The sequence below is a fragment of the Archocentrus centrarchus genome, chromosome 18, assembly GCF_007364275.1.
Source record: "Archocentrus centrarchus isolate MPI-CPG fArcCen1 chromosome 18, fArcCen1, whole genome shotgun sequence".
NCBI classification, from domain to species: domain Eukaryota; kingdom Metazoa; phylum Chordata; class Actinopteri; order Cichliformes; family Cichlidae; genus Archocentrus; species Archocentrus centrarchus.
Window position 1 is genome coordinate 19119351 of NC_044363.1, and position 20800 is coordinate 19140150.

The following is a 20800-nucleotide window of genomic DNA, read 5'->3' on the forward strand; positions in this document are numbered from 1 at the left end:
GGCTTTTGGATGAGAGGTGAAACGTCTTCAAGAATGCAAAAAGAAGGCCAGCTGCCTTCAACTCCAGTGCTTAAGACTTGGTCTGACACACTTCCATGTTTGCTTGCACAAAGTCCCGGCCAAAAACTAGCAGACTTGCACAGTGCACCTGAAGACTGACAGTTAGTTTGATGTGAGCCACATGCTGAACAATCCAGGCTGTCAAAAGTGTGTTCCTCCATGTCCATGTCACAGGAAACCTTATAGTTGCCAAAGCGTCTTTTTCTCTTTAAATCAAACTGCCTAATGGAACCTAGTGGTATATAAATGCTGCAGGTTATACCAATTTTACAATTAAACCCTTAGTTTTGCAGTATGTTACTGTAAATTTTGTATTGTATAAAAATAGACACGCTTATTCCAAGATACTCATCAGATGACTGATGAGTATAGCTTTCAGAGATAACTTTCAATAATCAGGGGTAGCTCCACTACATTCAGTTTTATTACAAAAACGGTTTAAAAGTAGTGGATGAGCGGAGTGGAGCTTGAATACTGAGTGGTGCAGCCTATGGCAGGCCAGCTTGCAAGATATGACAACCAACAGATGGGCAGAATCCCCCTCAGGTATACTTCCTTCTTGAGAATATTCACAGGCAACAAATAAATAAAACAGGACAGGTCTGCCATGAGATATTTGAGCCTTACTATTTCCCCTTACACACACAAATGATACATTTGTCTCCTCCTCCCCCCAACCCTCATAATATTGACCTTTAAGGCCTTACCACTCCTTTTCTCACTATCAAAGTCCTTTTATCTCTCTCCTTCCCTCTGGTTGTTTCTGCTGAGCTGTGAGGACTGAGAAGAACGTGTCTGAGGGATGTGGGAAAAAAACTCATGGATCATGGGAAGGTGTGATGGCAGGAAGTTGTCAGGACCTCAGGGACCAAAGAACATGACCTGACCAAGGGAAAGAAGAAGGAAAAAAAAACTGTGCTGAAACAGAAACAGTGAGGATAATCTCTCTCCGTTGTCCTCATCCTCACATTTTCAGTGTAACACTTTCATTTATGGCTGAAAGAATCTACATGTCCAGTGGCTGCAGTGGCTGTGCTGGCTGTAAACTAAGAAACTGCGCTACAGCTGCACACATAAGCACTTATCTCCTCTGGTGTGGCACTCTGTTTGAGACTTTATCTTCTAGCAGTTAATTAATCTACTTTCATCTGATCCAAGACCTGTGAAAGGCAGAATCCTGCTTATTCTCATCTCATCTCTTTTCTCCTCTCCTCTCTCCTTCACTAAACCTCCAGCAATCGCCTCCATCCTCACCCTAAACAGGCCCTGGTACAGCACAGTGCCTCTGTACAGCGATGCTGAGGGAGGTCGCCGTGCGGTCACTGCATAAAGCCTGGTCGCATTGTGACTCGAAGCTGCAGAATGTGCCATAGTGCATTAGCACACTGCCGCCTGGCTGAGCATGAGGCACAGAAAGAGAGGAGGAAGTGGAGAGGAGGGAAAACGGGGAAGGTGAGAGGAGGAGGAGCTAAGCAGTGGATTAAGAGGCAGAAAGACGTGGCGCCATAAGAGGGAGGAGAGCCAGGAAAGAAGGAGGAGAAAAGAGAGTAAGAAGAGACAGAGAGAGAGGGAGGGGTGCAAAGGAGGAAAGTGAGGGCATCAGCGCACTTACACAAGCAGAGCTTGGAAGCCCCAGGGGCACAGGGTCCTTGTAAGATGGCTCATCAAATATGAAGGCACATTGAGGGTGTGTTGGCTCTGCTCCTCATCTCCTACTTCTCTGTGTGTGTGTGTGTGTGTGTGTGTGTGTGTGTGTGTGTGTGTGTGTGTGTGTGTGTGTGTGTGTGTGTGTGTGTGTGTGTGTGTGTGTGTGTGTGTTCTCTCTTTCGTTTCAACAGTGTCACTTTATTACTTCTTAACTCCACAAGACTCTCTCCTTGCTGTCTCTCAATCACTCTCTTGCTCACTGTTTTTCCACTTCATCACTTCGGTCTCTTTTTTTAAACTGTCTATTCCGCATGATTTTTTTTCCCATTAAAAACTTGTAATACACCAATTTCCCTCTTTTAAAGGCAGTTTAATTAAAAAACATATAAGAAAGATGCTCTCATTGTTTTACAATTTCTCTATCCTGCAGCGTGATAGCCAGTTGGTTAAGTGCCACTAGCCAAAAAGGAGCTTGCATTGTGAAACCAGTAAAAACAGATGGATGATAAAATGAACCAATGGGAGAGCCAGCTGCAGGGCTGCTGGGATATGATCTAATTCTCATCCTCATCCTAAGTAGGTTTACGCAGCCCTGATCAGCCCATTGCTAATCTGCACTGGACCAAATGTATGAGCTGCAGCTACACACGTGCATTTCCAGGTTTCACTGCACTATTTTAATGCAGTGAGCATCTGAGAGGAGCAGAGAGAACCTTTGATTGAACTTTGAACTTAGAGTAAGAAAAACTCTGGTCTCTAGTTGTTGGTCTCCATCACTTGTCAGAAAGTACTTGTGTATGATGTATGTGTGTGTGTGTGTGTGTGTGTGTGTGTGTGTTGGGGGGGGCTTTTCTTTTCATTCAGCTCAGTTCAAATTTGTTTAGTCATCTGAGGGCACACACTACATAGTAAGGTCAAGACCTTACAATATTAAAGAGAGAAACATAGCTATTTTACGGAGCACACAGACTGAATTTGACAGCACATACCAAACATACACTCAGCTGTCAGAAGGAAGTGGTCATGCTGGGGGTCGCTGTCCAGGGACTTGTGCTGAAAGTCAAACATGAAAGAGCTCTGCACTAAAGTTTCCACTCAACCTCCACAGCACGTGACCGAGGTCAGAGGAAGCCACTGAGGCCACAGGGGGGCTGTGCTGCTCTCTTACTGTTAATCTGCACACGCTGGCGTGCACGCACACAAGAACTGTTCATACATTAACACACACACACACACACAAAGTTCGCATGTACTCACTGTTTCTGCGCACACAAACCTACGTCACCAAAGTTGCTGAAAGCTGAAAGGCCATGTTGTGACAAAGGCGAAAAGCTCTGGGGGGGAAGACAGGGAGGTTGTGGCTTCTCCTTGACCCTTCACCGGACCTTGATCGCTGTGAGAACAACACAAGAGTGAAAGGAGGAGTCACGAATGCAAAAAGTGTGTTTAAACTTATGAAAGGAAGCACTCATTCATGGTTTTTATCAATCAAGAGGGTTAGGGTGTCTTTTAAAATAATTTGAGATAATGATGGCTGGATGTGATGCCTTTATCCACAACTACACACCTGAAATACAAGTATGATAACAAATATATAAGAATATAATCATTAGTATTCATCCACCTCCTACACGCATACAAGTTGGACTATATGATACTATATATACTCTAAATGATGCCATAAAAATTAGGTTCACAATATTTTCTCGTTGATTTATGCACTATACAGACAAAACGTTTGGCGCTCTGCAGTTTTTGAGTCAGCAGAGTGTTGGTGACTTTTACCCCACTATGCACCTCAGGACTCGGCAACCAAGCTCTATAACTTTACATGGTCTGACATTTAATTCACTTGCAATAAAACCACTTACAGTTAATGATGGAATATTTAGGACGGTAGAAATTTCACTGACTTGTTGCATTGGTGGGATCCGCAAGGGTCTCAAACTCGCGGTCCGCATCCGGCCACGCCCCCTACTTCCGGTCCGCGATTTGATGTCAAAAACATGACAATATGGCCCTTTAAGTTACTTTTTTGACATTTCGCTAACTCCTCTTAATTGGAGGGGAGCTAACTCCTCTTAATTGGAGGGGAGCTAACTCCTCTTATTTGGAGGGGAGCGAAATGTCAAAAAAGTAACTTAAAGGGCCATATTGTCATGTTTTTGACATCAAATCGCGGACCGGAAGTAGGGGCGTGGCCGGATGCGGCCCCGCGGACCGCGAGTTTGAGACCCCTGTGTTAAAGTAACGCATGATGTTTGTCCCACTATAGGTAGCTTTCTCTCTCATTTGGTATGGTCACTTTGCTACTGTTGTTACCTTTCTTTTATTTGCATTTTTTGGAATTAAATAAAACCTGGTTTTTTTTTATCAGTGCACCTCTGCCTGTGTGTCTTTTGATTGACTGGTCCCTTACACTGGGGAAAGTATTTAAAAAGAAAAGGAATGAGCTCTCTGCATTTCCTTGCCAGGATCTGTTCTGGTGTAAAGTTGGCTCCCACATAGATTCTTTGATTTTTTCTTTCTTCTGACCTGGTACCAGAGGTTCTTCTTAAAGCTCTGTGAGTTATGTTATAGGTTTCCTGTTTCCAGGTTATGTTTACTCATTTTTTTCATTGCTATCTTACTGTCAAGAGCTCTCCTAAAAAGAACAAAACTAAGCAATAAAAGTACTAAAAAGTACTTTCTGTGCAGTCAAAGCCTGATGTAGCTGATTCCTTTCTTGTTGACCTCCCCTACTGTCTAAAAGCTACTTCAAATACATATTAATCCACACAGTTACACTGAGGGCAGCATGGTGGAGCAGTGGTTAGCACTGTCACCTCACAGAAAGAAGGTTCCTGGTCTCCTGGGGACTTTCTGGGTGAAGTTCACATGTTTTCCCTCTGGGTACTCCAGCTTCCTCCAACAGTCCAATTATATGCTTGTTAGGTTGACTCACAATGGATGACAGTTGCTCTGAGTCACATGTTTCTTCATTATCATTTAAAACTGACTTTGTTTACACTGCCCTACTGCACAAGAAATCCCACAGAAAGTTATTACACAGCTTCTTTTTTTTTTCTCAAGCAAGGCTGAGATGGTTCGGACATGTTCAGAGGAGGGAGAGTGGATATATTGGCGAAAGGATATTGAAGATGGAGTTTGCCAGGCAGGAGGGAAAAGAGGAAGAGCTGCATAAGATTCATGGATGCAAGGAGGACATGCAGAGGGTTGGTGTGACAGCAGGGACGGTAGGGACAGGGTGAGATGGATGCAGATGATCCCACTGCAATGACTCCTAAAGGGAGCAGCTGAAAAAATAAGAAGAAATCCAGCCTAAACATTAAAATTAATGCAAACATTGGTTTTTGGTCTCTTTCATGGATTTAATAAACTTGCAATTCTAATATGCTCAGCCTCAAACATTGTAAACTCACTTCAGTATTTCTGTCATAACACGCTTAACTCTATAGGACATACTGTATCTCCCTTCTTCTTTCAGCTGCTCCCTTTAGGGGTCACCACAGCGGATCATCTGCCTCCATCTCACCCTATCCCTATCATCCTCCATCACACCAACCCTCCGCCTGTCTTCCTTCAGTTCATCTTTTCCTGCTGCCTGGCCAGCTCTGTCTTCAACATCCTTTTTTCCAGTATGCCCACTATCATTCCTCTGCATATATGTACGTGTCGACTGAATCGCACTCGGTCACATTCACTTTGGGTCAGTAGCTGTGATCCGGGAGGCCTACTGCCACAGAGACATGGAGACCATACAGTAACTGTTTAATTTATACTGGCCTCATGTCTGGCCTGCGCAGCACGAGCAAAATTGATCTACTTTACTAAGGCCAAGTGCCAGCAGGGAATCATAATGAACTGTCAATATGAGCACATCAGGGATGTATGAGGAGAGAGCTGTGGACTCCGCATGAAAGGGTGGAAGTGTGCTTCCACCATGCCTGCAGCCACTCATCTACCTTTATCTGTCACAAGCTATTACAGTCAGACAGAACTTAATAAACAAATGTATATGAAAACTTTTTCATTCCAGTTTTATTTAATAGATAAAAGAACAAATAGCTTATGTAGATTTAACATGAGAGCAACCACAATTGTTCAGTATTGCTATGACAAAATAATTTACTATAAATCTTAAATGTGCATGCTAACTAAACGCTCAACAGCCTTTGCCCTCTAAATAGAAAACTGACACTAATGCTTCTGTAAGTGGTTTTATTGAATCTGTGATGAAAATGAGAATGCAATTTATTTTTAGTTATTTATTATGTTAAGTTAAGATAGCAATCCTTCTTTTTTTCTGCCTCTAATATGCTATATAGAGGAAAGTGTTTGACTTTAGTTAATGCTTTAGCGCGTCCATCAGCTTCAAGTCAGAAATACTGTCTAAACATGTTTTGCATCAGTAAAGCTAATAATTCAACACATACTCTAACAGCTTATAACAGTAATAACACTGTTTTCTTTCTCGGGACGGATGTCGTGGTTAGTTTCCTGGTTACTGTACATTGGTTACTTCCATAGCAACCATGGAAGCTGTCAACAAAAGCGGAAACCGGAGAGGAGGCAGACGCAAAAAGGGTAAAAACTTTATTGATACTGTGAGCCTGGAGACTGTTTTTCAGTGCATATACACTTAAAGTCTAAAGTTATACCGTACTTTGGTTACGTTAGCTGCTCTAAACGTTATAATGAGCTCCTCAATCGCCACCACATTCAGAGATTACTTGTGGCTATCTAACAGCAACTTAAAAAAAAAAAAAAAAAAAAAAAAAAAGATCTAAGGAAATATTCGTCTTAACTCTCGAGTGTCTCATTGTTTCACGGCCGTACTTCTAACCACATTTTTCCCCGCGTGGATTACATTTGCAGGAAACAGTCCCGTGGTGCGCTGGGCAGGCAGATGTTCCCACCTGTGGCTGCTGGGAACCCGGAGAAGTCTGAGCTCAGTGAGAACCAGCGTGTCCTCTCCCTGAACCAACAGGTAGAGTTACTAACAGCACAGCCAGATGGTGCCTGCAGGTGTGTTTATCCCGTTGCAACGAAGAGCTGAGGACAGTATACATTGTAAAAAAATGCATCTACTTTATGTATCTGTCTAAAAATACATTTTTAAGAATGAGTAAAAGTGACAGCATTTTGGTTTTGCACATCCTGAAAGGCTAAGTCATGCCTCTAATAATAATAATTGAATAATAATGATAATAATAAAAATTGTGTACCATGCGGGCTTTCAAAAATCTTAAGACCACTTTTGGGCATAAGGAAATGTAAGGCAATAGTCCCTGCATTACAGCTTCCTATGGAGAAATCACAGCAGCTTAGATCCCTGACCGGCACATCACGGGCAGCTTTAACTTTCATTAAATTTGTTCAAGTAGCACATGGTAATTTAAAAAATGAATAATTTTCTAAAAATAATAATACATTTGAAAGAAAACTACAATATAAATAGAACTAACTGTGGTAAAACTTCCTAAGGTGAATCAGTATGCATTGGAAGTAATTTAGCGCAGAGTTTCTCAAACGTTTGAAGGAGAGGAACCCCTTACAGGAGACAAAATTTTCCAAGGACCTCCTCATAATCCTAACAGCCGTCTAGCTGGTTTGGATCAGGTGGTGCAAAGTGATTCAAACATTTGCACAGACTCACCAGAAGGTTAATGAGCTGAGCTATGCAGCAGCAGGAACAGGTCGCTGCGCCCTGAGAGGCAAGTGATTTCTTAGACTGACATACGTGTCAGAGGTGTTTTTTGTTGGCCCAAAGATAATGTGGAAGGAAGTAATGGACAAAATATAATTGTTTTATTGGTCCTCTTTGGTTTTTGAGGACCTCTAGAGGGGACCAAACTTTTTTTTTTTTAAAAAGTGACAAGATTCTCTTTTTAAGCTTTTTAAAGGATTTATAGCAGATCTTCAAGTTGTTTGTAGATGCCACAAAACTTGGAGGAATTCTGAATTTGTGTATATAAAAATTACCTCTGACCAAGATAATGATATCTTGGTCAGAGGTCAAATAGCTAAAATTTAACATCTTGTCTTTATTTTCGTTTACATAAAACAACAATTTAATTATCTAATACTCAAAGAGGTTTTGCATTCTTATTACTACCTATTGATCCGTTTGGTCCAAAATAATCTTACAAATACTAAAGCTGTTCCTATTCATATATTTTAGATAAATGTACAAACATTACCATCCCAGTAGTACATCAACTGCACATGATAAATCAGGGAAAGGAAAAACTAACTGGAATATCTAAATAGAAATAGCAGGTTGTTAATTAGAACTTATCCTCCAGGGTCTGCCGCAGCTCCATGAGGCCTGCCTTTATGGCGAGCTGGCTGCTGTTCAGCTCCTGGTCGAGTCCAGGCGACCAGTGGATCAACAGCAGTGATTCCCAGGGTCGCCGGCCCCTTCACATGGTCCTATCCTACCAGAGCTTCCCCAGAACCTCCACCTGCCTCTGGTACCTGCTGGAGCACGGTGCCGACGTCAACGCGTACGGCCTTTCTCTGTGAACTGTTCTCCTGCGCAGGCAGCTGTATTTCTATTTTGGGTTATTTTCTAAATAGAAATTTAGTTGCGCTTCAGGCTGTTGCTTACATGAAATTCAAATCATCAAAGTAACGCTTTTTAAAAGAGATTAATGATTGTAATGACAATGATTATGCTGACAACAGTGATGGTGATGATGATGATAATGATGATGAAGCTGAGATTTTTTTTTTTTCCCCAACCAGTACCACAGACTCGGGGCAGACCCCGCTGCACCTGGCCGCCTCTGAGGGGTTCCTCGACTGTGCAGAAAATCCTCGTGAAAGCTGGAGCAGACGTTTTGGCCAAGGACAGCTTAGGACAAACGCCTCTGGACTTGGCCTGCATCTGGTGTCACAGGAGGGTGGCACGGTAGAAAGAGCTCATACCAAAATAAATGTTTAAACATGCAGCTGAAACAACTATTTCTTTAAACAGATCTTGTGTGTGTGTGTGCAGGTTTCTGAAAAGCTGTATGTGGCATGTGGATAAGGAGAAAGAAAGAGAGCAGAGAGTGCTGGCTCAAGCCTTATATACTCAGCTCGTGGATATGGCCAAACAGAATGATCTTAGCAGAAAGGTTAGTTTATATGATGTGAAAAATCAATGAGAAAAACTGTATAGAACCCAAAGAATATACACGTACTGTACAGTGTCGTGCAGTCAGGGGAGGCAGGTGAGGCAGTGCCGCCCCTGTCGTCATGGACAAGTAAAATACTAACAATGATAAGAGAAAATACATTTGACCACTTGACTGCTCTATAAAAACGGTTTTATGAATTATTTCAACACTTTAATGGTCAAAATCGCGGAATTGACGCATCGCCTGTTCAAACACATGGAAGAAGAAATGCGGGGCGAGGCGTGCAGTGCTGTGGCTCACTCTGGTGGCGGCTGTGTCACATACAGTGAATGAAAGCAGGCGGCTGGAGCGTGCCCACTGCTGTCTCTCTTTATATCGCCAAGATACATGTTTGATTACACACGTGCTACACATGCTGATGTTCCACAGTCTGTCTAATATACTGAATGAATTTGTGTGACATGTTTATTCTTTGTGATCGGCCATAAATGCACGTTGAAAATACACAGGAGGGAGTCAGGAAGTACCGCACTGCACGATAGGGGGCAGTGCTGCAGCAGCATGGACGTCATCTTCAAATAAAGGTCAGATAATACATGGTTTTTTAATTTATTTAAAAAGAGACCCCCCCCCAAAAAAAAAACAAACAAAAAAAAAAACATGCAGTTTGACCTTAATTACGTATCTTGTTTTTCTTGCCATCATTGTTGAACAGTATGGAGTTGATTAAAGCCTAATTAATCATTAGCATAATCAAAATTGAAATATAAGATTCTATTTTGGGTTCATATATGTGAATATCTGACTCTGGACGAGTCAGTGCCTCACCCGTCACAAACCTCACCGCACGGCACTGGATACTGTATGATAACATTGAGGCCACAGCGCCCATGAAGCAGGGGGCCCTCTGCAATGTAAGGGACCACCAGCCACTGAGGAAAACACAATTTTAACAATTTTATGATAGAACTAAAGTTTGTGTAAAACTAAAGCAGCTTCAGATGAGAAACCATTGTTCCCCAAACATATTATGCTGATTGCACTTTATCTCGTTCCATCATCAGGCACTCCTCGATGAGAAGATGGCAGAGTGGGCGGAAAAGAAAGGCGTGCCCTCCTGAAGGATTTCCCCCCCCAGGGGGCAGGTGAGCAAGTACCACGCCAAGTGCTTCTTAACAGATCAGAGCAACTCGTGATTCAAACATGCGAAGGGCCAGCCTGAGCAACAGCAGCAAGAAGGTCCTCAAGACAGGCGCACCCCTCCTAAGCAACCTGCAGCCTCATCTCCCAGGCGTGGACCATCTTCACAGGCTCCAGCTAGAGAGACCCCCACACAGAACCAGACCTCGTCTGACAGCGTCACCATTTGGAGGGACAGGCTGCCAGCAGGCAACTTCAGTACACGACCAAGTGGGAAGCACACCTCGCCCGCTCCTAACCTGCCTTTGATGTCCTTGAGAGGGTTTTGTTTCCCAGGAGCCTTCCCTCCAGGATCGCCAGCCCTCAGGACTTTGAGCGCAGAACATCATGGAAGACAAAGATCAAGGATGCCCTCAGGAACAGAGCACCCCCCCTGGGACAGAGGTGGCCATGCACCTGGCTGAGGTGCTGGAGTTTGAACCACTACTGAGAGTCTCAGTCTGTGCTGAAGAGGCCTCAACTAGACTTGAAATTGGTTAACAAGCTCAGAAGAAATGCATTAACAGCTCAAGTGTCACTCAATGGTTTATAGTTTATCAAATGGCTATTTCAAGTAGAAATATTAACATTATATATCAGAAGCATTAAGGAGGCCTATTATACTCATTTCACTTTCATATTTTTATTCTTGAACTCAACCAGGGTAGGTTTGCATGAGTCATAATTCATAAACCTTATTCATCTTATACTGAACCTTAGTGCAACACCTCAGATCATCCTGTCTGAAACAAGCTTAGTTTGTCTCCATTTAAGGACACCCTCTCCTTGAGCCATCTTTCTTCTGATTGGCAGTAGGCTTAAACAGCTGAACCAGAACCAGAAGTATGTGCCTGAGATGCCCATATTAGGGATATCTGGTCCCATTAACGTCATAGAGAGCCAAGAGCAGAACAGTACTTAGTGCAGTCTGAAACATGAGCTTTGGCTCCTGGGGATGACTTGTATGTGTGTATGTATGTATGTGTGTATATATATATATACTCATTTTTTAAAACATGTCATGAGCATCCACCACCATAACAGGATATATACAATATAAAACAGAAAATACAGAAGAGTCCCCTTTACTAGCTTTTAAATCAAGTTAAGGAAAAATACCCCCCCACACACAGTTTTATAACTGTTCTTTATGCCGTCCACATTTTAAAACCCAAGAAGTTCAACAAAACCTGGCCAGGGATTGAACCTGCGATTAGTGGCCCACCCGCTCTAACCACCTGCACTGCAATCACAGCTCAAAGTGCAAAAATTAAATATGCTACCCCCGCTCCTGAAGCTGAACTTACAAAAGCGAGGTGAACAGAGGGGTGAATGAAAGGTGAGAAAAACCTTCGTGAACTGGGTCGCCTGTCACAGGTGTATCCCTGCACTCTCACTGATCTCCCCCAGGGAAGCAAATCGGGATCCAGGTGAGGGCTTGTCAACAGCATTAGAGTGTGAACTGCGAGGTGCGGCCTGTCAGATGACGATGTGTATGTGTGTATGTGTGTGTGTGTGTGCGCCTGCACGTGTTGTGTTTTTTTTCCTTTGAATTCATGGAGCACTTCACACGTTGATGGGGGGGTCAAAGTGCACACTAGCATCAACCTGGTGCACTCTGTGACCGGGCCACATGAGATCTGGAAAAGAAAGCCATCTGGTCTGACACATACTTTTGACAGGTCGGGGGGGGGGGGGGGGGGGGGGGGGGGGGGGGGGGGGGGGGGGGGGGGGGGGGGGGCAACAGTTAGAAAATCCATCGTGCTGCAAATAAAATGTAACAGACTAGGAGCTATAAACTGATTTAACTAAATAATAAACATCAGGAACTGTTTCTGTTTCTTCTGTTTCTGCCTTTATTTCAGCCTGTAAAAATAACCATTTAATCCAAAGTTATTTGAACAAAACCTTTAATTACACAGCTGTGTGCATATCAGCCTGTGATGACTCACACTGGGTAAGTGATAAAAGGAATTTTGGCCTTATTAATGTTTCTCTCCTGATACCACACTGAGCAGCTATCGTCCCCAACAGCAATAAAATAAAGTCATTGCACAGGTTTGATCTTTACATTGTTCACATTTGCCTTTGATGTTGGGTTTTCTCTTCAATCAATATAGAAAAATTACTATGAATTCTTACAAACAGTCCAAAAGAAAAAGGAAAAAAAAAAAAAAAACACTACAATGCTGTTAATTGATGAATTTGTAAAAGCAGAATAAATCTAACTGATTCTGTGGCCAAATACTGATGATCCAACATAGGAAAGATGCCTGCTTTCAAACTAATCCTTTAGTGCTTTTACTTAATCATTTTTTAGAGATATGATGTGGAAGGTGACACATTGTTTACACCATGCCATACGTTGTAAACAGAGCAGGACTTCACAGTTTGTCCGTCTTCATGTCAAGTAATCTAATTAAAATGCTTGTCTGGTGACCTGTAGCATCTTTTCTTCAACTGATATGCCATCTTTTTAAATCAAAACCGAAGCTTGCCCTGCAGGAATTAGTCATAAAGTACCTCTAATCTGTCTCATGTCTAAGAAATTCTCCTCATCAGAATTTTACCTGCCATAGTTTATCTGTAATGCTACTTTTGTGTATTGACTCAGATGAAAGTGTGAGGCCTTTGACGCAAAAATAACAGAAAAAAAACAAAACAATTATTTATCTGTGGTTGTTATTTTCAAACCCCGCACATAGAGTTATTACTAAAGCTTTAAAAAAAAAAAATGGAGTCCAACATGACATGAAAGCATCACGCTACACACAGGATCCCCACTAAGAGGTCTCCGGCGGGTGTTGCTGGCAGTCAGTACAGACAGAAAGACAAGCTCAAACAGACGTGGCCCGGGTAATCTCGTCGGCTCGGCCAGCAGGAAGCTCCTTTCTGTTCATTGGTCCGTCCTTTTTTTTTTTTTGTCTGCTTTTCTTCTCCATTTGGCCAGTGCTTTATTTTAGTCCCATCCAGAAACAATTTCCAGTGTCCTTCCTGCTTCCCCTTGATCTCCAACACGTACTCACACTCACACTCCACCACCAACCCCCCGAGGCTGCATCCTGAGTCCGAGCCCCTCAGTACATTTTCTGTCGGCTGGGCAGCACTGCCTCCTTCAGGAAAGAGAACACAAGGAGGATCCCAGACCTCTTCCCCCGTTTGCCCTTGGTGAAGTAATTAGAAACCACATCATCTAAAAAAAAAAAAAAAAAAAGAAAGAAAGAAAAAAACAGAAATGTCATTTATAACCTGAGTTTTATTCCTGCACTGACACCTAAAAGGCAGGAAGCATGTTTTAAACACTTAAAGTGTGCTTGAGAAAGTAACAAAGTGCAAAGAGAACACGCCAAACGTGGGGCTCGAACCCACGACCCTGAGATTAAGAGTCTCATGCTCTACCGACTGAGCTAGCCGGGCTATTATGGCACTGAGCCCCACAGTTTGTCAAGAGCCCTGCTTTTAAACAGACTGCACATTAAACCACCACCTGTCACAAGCATTTATGTGAACGTTACCTCCTTGCTGTATGGTGGATGGAAGAACATTCTCGCCTGCTGACAGCGACACAAAGAAGGCAAACGGGATCACCCACAGGCAGATGGTGAAGTAGGCCAGCACCTATGGCCAGTGAGGTATAAATGGCAGATGATTAAACAAGAAAGAGAAATTATTACAGAAAAAGATCTATATCCAAAACTACACCGTATCATGAATCTGAGATGAAATTACCTCTGAGAATGGGTAATACTCTTGTGCAAAGTACTGGAAGGCCATGTAATGGTTCACCACCACCAACACTGCAGCGAGAAAATGTACATTCATGTCACTGACAAATGCTGTGTATTGACAAAGTTTCATGAGTAATGAGTCCACATAGGTTTAAAAGGGAAAGGAATCTGTCCTTCTAGAACAGGGATGCTCAAATCCAGGCCTCGAGGGCCGGTGTCCTGCAGGTTTTAGATGTGTCCCTGATCCAACGCACCTGAATCAAATGGCTGAATTACCTCCTCAGTATGCAGTCAAGTCCTGCTAATGACTTCTATTTGACTCCGGTGTGTTGAAGCAGAGACACATCTAAAAGTTGCAGGACACCGGCCCTCGAGGCCTGGATTTGAGGATCCCTGATCTAGACACACATACATGGGGCTTGTTCCAGGGTATGCCACAGAGGTTTAATCAGATTGGGATCTAGAGAGTCTGGAGGCCAGAGGGGTGTACTAGGTACTAAGTTAAACACAGCCAGGCTTTCTTTGGCTTAGCTGGCTTGACAAAAACTAAAACCCCCCAGTTGGAGATAACGAGTATATCATGACAGTGGTTATCAACTCTCTGGTAAGCTGGGATTTCTCCTTCAGGCTCTGTGGAAAAGGAGCGCTTCAGGGGTCATGTGACTCTTCTTCAGCACAAAATGTTCCCTGAGTGCCGCCTTCTCTAGTCAGACGTTATCAGATGATGATGGTAAAATGATGATTAAAAATCTATAAAGATCATAAGAATCTAACAGTAAAATGCAATATTTTTTACAAATAAGAGATTAATGCTGCAGAAAAATCGTTAATCTTGGGATTTTGTGCACAGAGCGGTAAAATAAACACTTTAGTTCAAGTTAATAATCGCTGAGTGCTCTCTCTCAGTGCACTCGGTGTTTATTTCTAATGTGACGGCTGTGCATTAGAGCTCTGAAATTTTAGACTGGAAAGATTCAACATTAAAAGTTAGCGCCCCACAACCTCATAAAGGACGTGGACTTCAGTTTGTCAGCAGATCAAAGTGAAATTAATTTTATTGATTGAACAGGTGTTCTTGGTGTGGGCTCTCTGTTCTAGCAGCTGCATTTCCAGCAGTGTAAAAGAGACTTTGCAGCAGATTAGAATAAAGCATAAAAACATTTATACATTTTCTGCATCACCAAATTAATAAATGCACATTCTAGAGACAGTGCAATGCAGCTTACGCTTCATTTGTGGTGTAATTAAGGTACAGCTTAACAGCTTCCACATACAGAATGCATTTCCCCAACAGAGACTCTATAATGCACTTCAAAATAAATCAGTGAAAATGTGGTGCTGCGGTGCAATTTTAATCCAAAACTCTCACCATAACCTGACCCGGTTAAGTGTTCAGCATGAGTTACCACGATGATTTAGCCAGGCAAAAAGAGAGCCACTTTTGAGACACAGAGAGCTCTGACTTTAAGCTCGACACAGCTCGCCAAGCATTAATCTGGCTTTGTAGTACACCCCTCATGCTATTTGCTGCATTTCTTGAGCCCCCCCCCCAAGTGCAGTGAGGCACATTATCCTGCTAGTGGAGGCTACTGCCTGAAGCCAAGCCTTCCCAGCATAATATTTGTTATGAGACGATCAATAAAACAGAGTTAAGGTAGTGGTTAACATCTTGTGGCTGATCAGTGTGAACAGCAGATGGCATCCATCCTTATTGCTTTATTACTTTTTTTTAACATCTTGATTATGTTTGCGTAGTTTTATCAAACAATTAAATGCAAATGCAGGCGAACCTTACCACAGGAGAGGATGAAGTTTGGGGAGCTCAGGAGTATGTAGGGGAAGGTCTGCAGGAGGCCAAAATACACCAGGTTCGTGAAGAGGCCGACTCCCACCATCAATATTGGAAATCCTTCAAAAACATACAGACCTACCAGCACACCTGTAGAGAACTGGACACATTCACACAAACTGTGAAACCGCACAGTGTGACCTGGGTGTACAGCAGGGTTGTCACAATAGTAGAATTTCAAATGTGATACGGATACCCAGGAATATACTCTATATCACATTCAATACCACAGGGAAGATTTTGATCCCATCCTGCAACAACAGAAGTAATGGTGAAGAAGTCATTTCTCAAAAAAGTTAACTTGTTTACTTTCAACTAATTTTCCAAATTATTAGTTAGATTTAAAAAAATGAGTATTTACATTTTGAGGTTTTATTTGTTTTACAAATTATTTGGATCGTTTCAGGACAATTTCATGAAGGTAAAGTATTTTTTTGGAACCTGAAGCTAATAAACAAAGAGTACAACAAACAGCACAATAGTGTTGTTCAGTCTTATGAACAAACTACTTCAGCTGTTAGCCTGGAGGAGGAGACAGGAGTGCCTGCCTGTCTGCAGCGGTGCTGTGTGAAGTTGTGTGTCAGCTGGAGGAGGCCAAGACGGCACTGTTGTATCGATACTGTCGCACGAGTATTTTTAGTATCGATTAATATCCAAGTAGCGATTTTTTTTGACAACCCTAGTGTACAGTATATCATTAAACAAGTACATAAAGACAATTACATCATCATGTCACACCCAAGTACTCACCAGTATCATGTACTTTATTATTCGACTGGTGGCTACAGTGTATTCTTCTATTAGTTCGGCCAGGTAGTAGAGGCCAGCAGCTGGGGGAAGACAAAAGGTAATGAACAACAGAGAGAGATACCGCTCAGTCTGCTCTCTCTAAATGTCACTACTGATGTAAAAATTTCTGATTAAAAGAAAGAAAAATTACTTAGAAATTTAAGTAACGCTGGAGAGATAGTTAAAAAAAAAACTGAGACTCAAAGTTTTTAGGTCTTGGTACCACCTGAGCAACTAAATCTTACTAAAGGCAATCTCTGAGTGATGGTCTTCTATATTTGTTGCAAAGGATGCATCGACATTCAATACCTAGCTCTGGCAAACAGCCAGAGCAACAAAGACAGAACAAATAATACAGGTTCATTTGGGCAATACTGACATGACCCACAGTTACTGAGCTCATGTGGAAGGAAGGCCAAACGCAGACAGGAAATTGATCAGACTGATCAATACGTGTGAACCACAGGCAGAGGCGACGACCAAAGCAAAGATGAAGGAAAGCCTGCTGCACTCAACTCCAAATATGGAAAAAAAAAAAGTTACATCTATTGAATTTAGTAATGCTTGGTCAATTTACCTGATGATAACAACCCAGATCATAACAACACTATCTGATTAAAATTTGAAATAAAAAAAAATACTGAGATAAAAGAAAGAAAGAAACAAGAGTGTGATTAAGCCGCCTTTAGCGCTTTGCCATTTTTAAAGTGCTATGAAACTAATTCAGTTTTAATTAAATGCAGTGCACTGCTGTTGCTATATTACAAAACTGCTTCTTAACACTACAAGCGAGGGAGACAGTGAGGAATAAATCACGTCAGTACCTCCTTCCTCAATTGCACCAACTGTAACAACTTTCTATACTAACTAATTGCTCTATCGGGGGGGTTTTAATAGAAGTTATGCAACATTACTCATAACAAGCAGTTGATTTGAGTAATGGCTTTGGCTGGTGTTCACATGTAATATGTAATAATAATGAAGTTATAGATGTTGATAATCACTGAAAAAATGCATGCTTACAGTTATATATATGACTGGAAGTATATTTCATTACTTTCCAACTTTTTTTCATGTATTAACAAGTGATGCCAGATAAAACAAACCCGCCCCTGGCAGACGTTTTATCTGATTTGAACACTGGACATCTCACAAACATGTCACTCTCCAAACACTAAATCACAGAGATAACACATAGTTCCTATTGTCCATGCACATAATTTTCCAAAGTTTAAAAAGTTGAACTAAAATCCGGATCACCTCCCAATCAAATGTTACATGTCTAAGGACAACAGTGAGATGCTTCTTACTGCAAGTAATGAGGATGATGTGTCTTTTTCCAGCTGAGATATGGAAAACATTCATTAAATGGAGTTCCCCATGTTAAATCCAAGTAGCCTGCAAATCCACAATCTGGACTGGATCCAGATGGTGTTCAGTTTGGCTCTAGCTCTTGGCCCTCCACAACTGTGTACTGAATATCAATTCAAATTTTCAGGATTTTCTTTTTTTTTTTTTTTTTTAACTTGACCTAAATATGGAAAAAATGTAATCAGGTGATCTAGGGGTCACTGGCCATCTTTCAGCAAACCTTGTATGAATCAGACTGATAGTTTTGTTGTAATATTGTTAAACAAACATACCAAAAACAATACCCCTCTTATGACCCTTCCAACCCGTCTGAGCTCTTTGATTTCTGTTTTAATCTCATTTAGCTCAGAATAAATGGATTCTAATTTGTTTATTATTAGATTATTTCCTTATGTTTTGGGTGCTTAACGCAAGCACCAACAAATAAGGATGTAATGTATTTGCATTTATATAGCACTTTTCAAGTCCTTCTGACCATTCAAAGCGCTTTTAACTACTAGTCACACTTTAACTATGCATTCAAACAACACTTCACTCTGTAAACTTTAAGCACTTTATCTACCTCACACCTGCAGCCAATTTACAATCACCAGTTGACCGAACATGTCTTTGGGCTGTGGAAGGAAGCCGGAGGCACAGAGAGAGCATGCAAACTCCAGCAGGCGCCCAGCCGGCAGATAGGATTCAAACCCCGGACAGTGCTAACCACCATGCCACCCATGTAATTATATAATTAATTAAAAACCCACACTAACCTCTGAAAGCCTAAAGTGATTACATCATCTCATCATACAGTTTTGTTTTGCTTAAAAAAAAAGTTGAAAACCTACAAAGTTTTGAATTATAATTCTGTACTCTATGAGAAAGCACCAAAACAATCACTAAATTATCAAAAACGATTGAGGGCTAATCAGTTTGCTCTGAAGATTAATGGCTGCTCCTCTAAAGGTGAAACTGTGAAGTGGGTGCAATTAAACCAAAAAAATAAGTAAAAGCTTTTTCACAGTCCTGCAACCGAAATAAAAAATGTTGCTCTCCATCAACACTGTTCACGTTACCCCATAATGAAAATTATGTAAGTCACGCGTAACTGCTGTTTTATTCCCTCATTTACTGACAGTATCATGCTCAGGTCTTATGGCGGAGCGTGCCCTGCGGCAGGTGTTACGTGGCCAGGTAAGACCTCTGGCTTTAGGCCAAGGCTCTTGTACAAGTTTTGTGACACGGAGGAGGCTAGTTCATCTGGTTCTGCTAACCTCCTCCTCTATAATGTAAACACGTTTTTGGTCGTTTTGAAACTTAGCTTTCCATGAAGACTGCAGGTTCAAGGCAGAGGCCGGAGTCAGACAGAGGCTGAACCCGCTGATCACTTAAGTATCGATTAGGAGGAGGAGTTAGAGAAATTGCGAAAATAATCCCCCTGCCCCAAGAAAACTGCTTTGAAAACAGAAAAATCTGAATGTTGACCTATTGCGCATTCTCTGTTTCTTGTTAAAGAAACTCATATGGAAAATATTTAATGTTAACTATCATAACTTTCTGTAATCGAAAGCTAGATAACCCAGAGGCTAATAGGTAGCTCCCAGCTCTTCGGAGAGTTAACAAGTTTCACTACCACCATTTATGTGTATATTTTATTTATAGTTTGTTTGTTTTTTTTTATATTATTTATAGTTTATTTTCTCTGTCGGTAGCTGTTTGCAAAACGGAGCTCCGTTTTTATTTGCTGGCGCACTTAAATCTGCTGACTTAGTCCGCTAGCATTAGCAGGTAAATATGAGCTAACAGGAGAGCACCTCCAGGGGGATTTCAGCGTGCACTTACCTATCGCTAACGTGACGAAGGATATCTGGATCACCAACGACAGCCAGCTCAGTAAATAAATAAACCACATCGCTCTGCATATGCAACAGCGCACAAAAACAATAAGAAAATAATACAGAAAGCAGCTAGCTGGTTGCTAACTAGCGCTGGTCAAAGTCCCTCCCCTGTGTTTCGGTTCAGCTGAGGAGAGCCGTAAAGAGGGCCTCAGCTCCGGAGAGGACGGACCTGTTTGGTTAGACTCCCACCTGTGGTTGGAGGAGCAATTCAACCCCACACGGATACAGTTATCTGAGAATAAACTGATAAGAAATATAAAGGCTGGAGCCTTTCTATGTGGCGTCCCGCAGTCCAAAAGCATGCATGTTAGGTTAACTGGTGAGTGCATTGGTGTGAGTGTGAATGGTTGTCTGTCTCTTGGTGTTAGCACCACATCTGTCCACCATGTACCCTGCAACCCTGAACTGGATTAGTGAGAGAAAATGCTTGGCTAGATGGATATATATATTTTAAGAATAAGTTAACGCACTTAGATTTGAGGAATTAGAAAAAAACAGTAAGTCAAAATGTAATCCGTTTTTGAGAATCCTGGTTCAAACCTGCCTGCCTGTTGTCTCTCTGGCTTCCTCCCATAGTCCAAAGCCATGCAAGTTAGGTTAACTGGTGTTTCTAAATTAGCAGGTTGCACCTGGCCTCTCGCACTGTGACAGCTGGAATAGACTCCAATCTCCCAACCCTGAATTGGATAAGCGGTTAAGAAAGTTAATGGATAGATGGATGTAGGCAAAAATAAAAAAAAAAAATATATATATATATATATATATATATATATATATATATATATATATATATATATATATATATATATATTATTTTCATAAAATGTGACTCATTTATTCACATATTACTTACTTTCAGATTTGATGTTCTGTTTCATTCATTTAGTTAAAACCCACATTTATTTATTTTAATATTTTGGGGGCCTTAAATGGCAGATTTATTTATTGAGTCTTCTTTACTTATTTATTTTTGTTTAATCATGGCTCTTTCAGCCTTCCATAAAACAAAACGCTTCCTTATGAAGTCAAAGTCATAAGCAAAAATGTGGACATAGGTATTTACTGCTATATCCCCTAAAGAGATAGAAGCTCTAAGGAAAGCTGATATTAAGCGGGCTCTATGTATTTCCACATTTCATTAAATAGGCAAGCCACAGATGTCACTATTAG

The 20800-nt window shown here is 41.6% G+C and overlaps 2 protein-coding genes and 1 non-coding gene across 3 annotated transcripts; 1 reads left to right on the top strand and 2 right to left on the bottom strand.

Annotated features, from left to right (window-relative positions):
* Positions 1 to 6190: 6190 nt before the first annotated feature.
* ankrd53 (ankyrin repeat domain 53) lies at positions 6191 to 11690 on the top strand. The gene is given in 12 exon segments (XM_030753547.1): positions 6191 to 6294; positions 6586 to 6697; positions 8016 to 8090; positions 8092 to 8216; positions 8458 to 8524; positions 8526 to 8623; positions 8711 to 8831; positions 9899 to 10108; positions 10111 to 10182; positions 10184 to 10210; positions 10213 to 10348; positions 10351 to 11690. Coding segments are annotated over 12 exon segments (1311 nt in total). The 3' UTR covers positions 10515 to 11690.
* A 175-nt stretch (positions 11691 to 11865) lies between these two features.
* Positions 11866 to 19927, bottom strand: tex261 (testis expressed 261). The gene is made up of 6 exons (XM_030753313.1): positions 19575 to 19927; positions 16341 to 16420; positions 15537 to 15690; positions 13743 to 13810; positions 13529 to 13631; positions 11866 to 13206 (listed from the first exon to the last, which is right to left on the bottom strand). Exons 1-6 carry the CDS (start codon positions 19642 to 19644, stop codon positions 13091 to 13093), a joined length of 591 nt encoding a protein of 196 aa, XP_030609173.1. The 5' UTR covers positions 19645 to 19927; the 3' UTR covers positions 11866 to 13090.
* trnak-cuu (transfer RNA lysine (anticodon CUU)) lies at positions 13358 to 13430 on the bottom strand. The gene has a single exon. It is a non-coding gene; the product is annotated as a tRNA-Lys (tRNA).
* Positions 19928 to 20800: the final 873 nt, after the last annotated feature.

Bases quoted from the DNA above. Each gene is read 5' to 3' on its own strand.
- tex261 (XM_030753313.1), bottom strand. From the start codon at position 19,644: ATGTGGTTTATTTATTTACTGAGCTGGCTGTCGTTGGTGATCCAGATA. The intron at 16,421-19,574 runs GTAAGTGCACGC...GTCTTCCCCCAG, and splicing joins CTTCGTCACGTTAGCGATAG to CTGCTGGCCTCTACTACCTG. The intron at 15,691-16,340 runs GTGAGTACTTGG...GAATGTGTCCAG, and splicing joins TAATAAAGTACATGATACTG to TTCTCTACAGGTGTGCTGGT.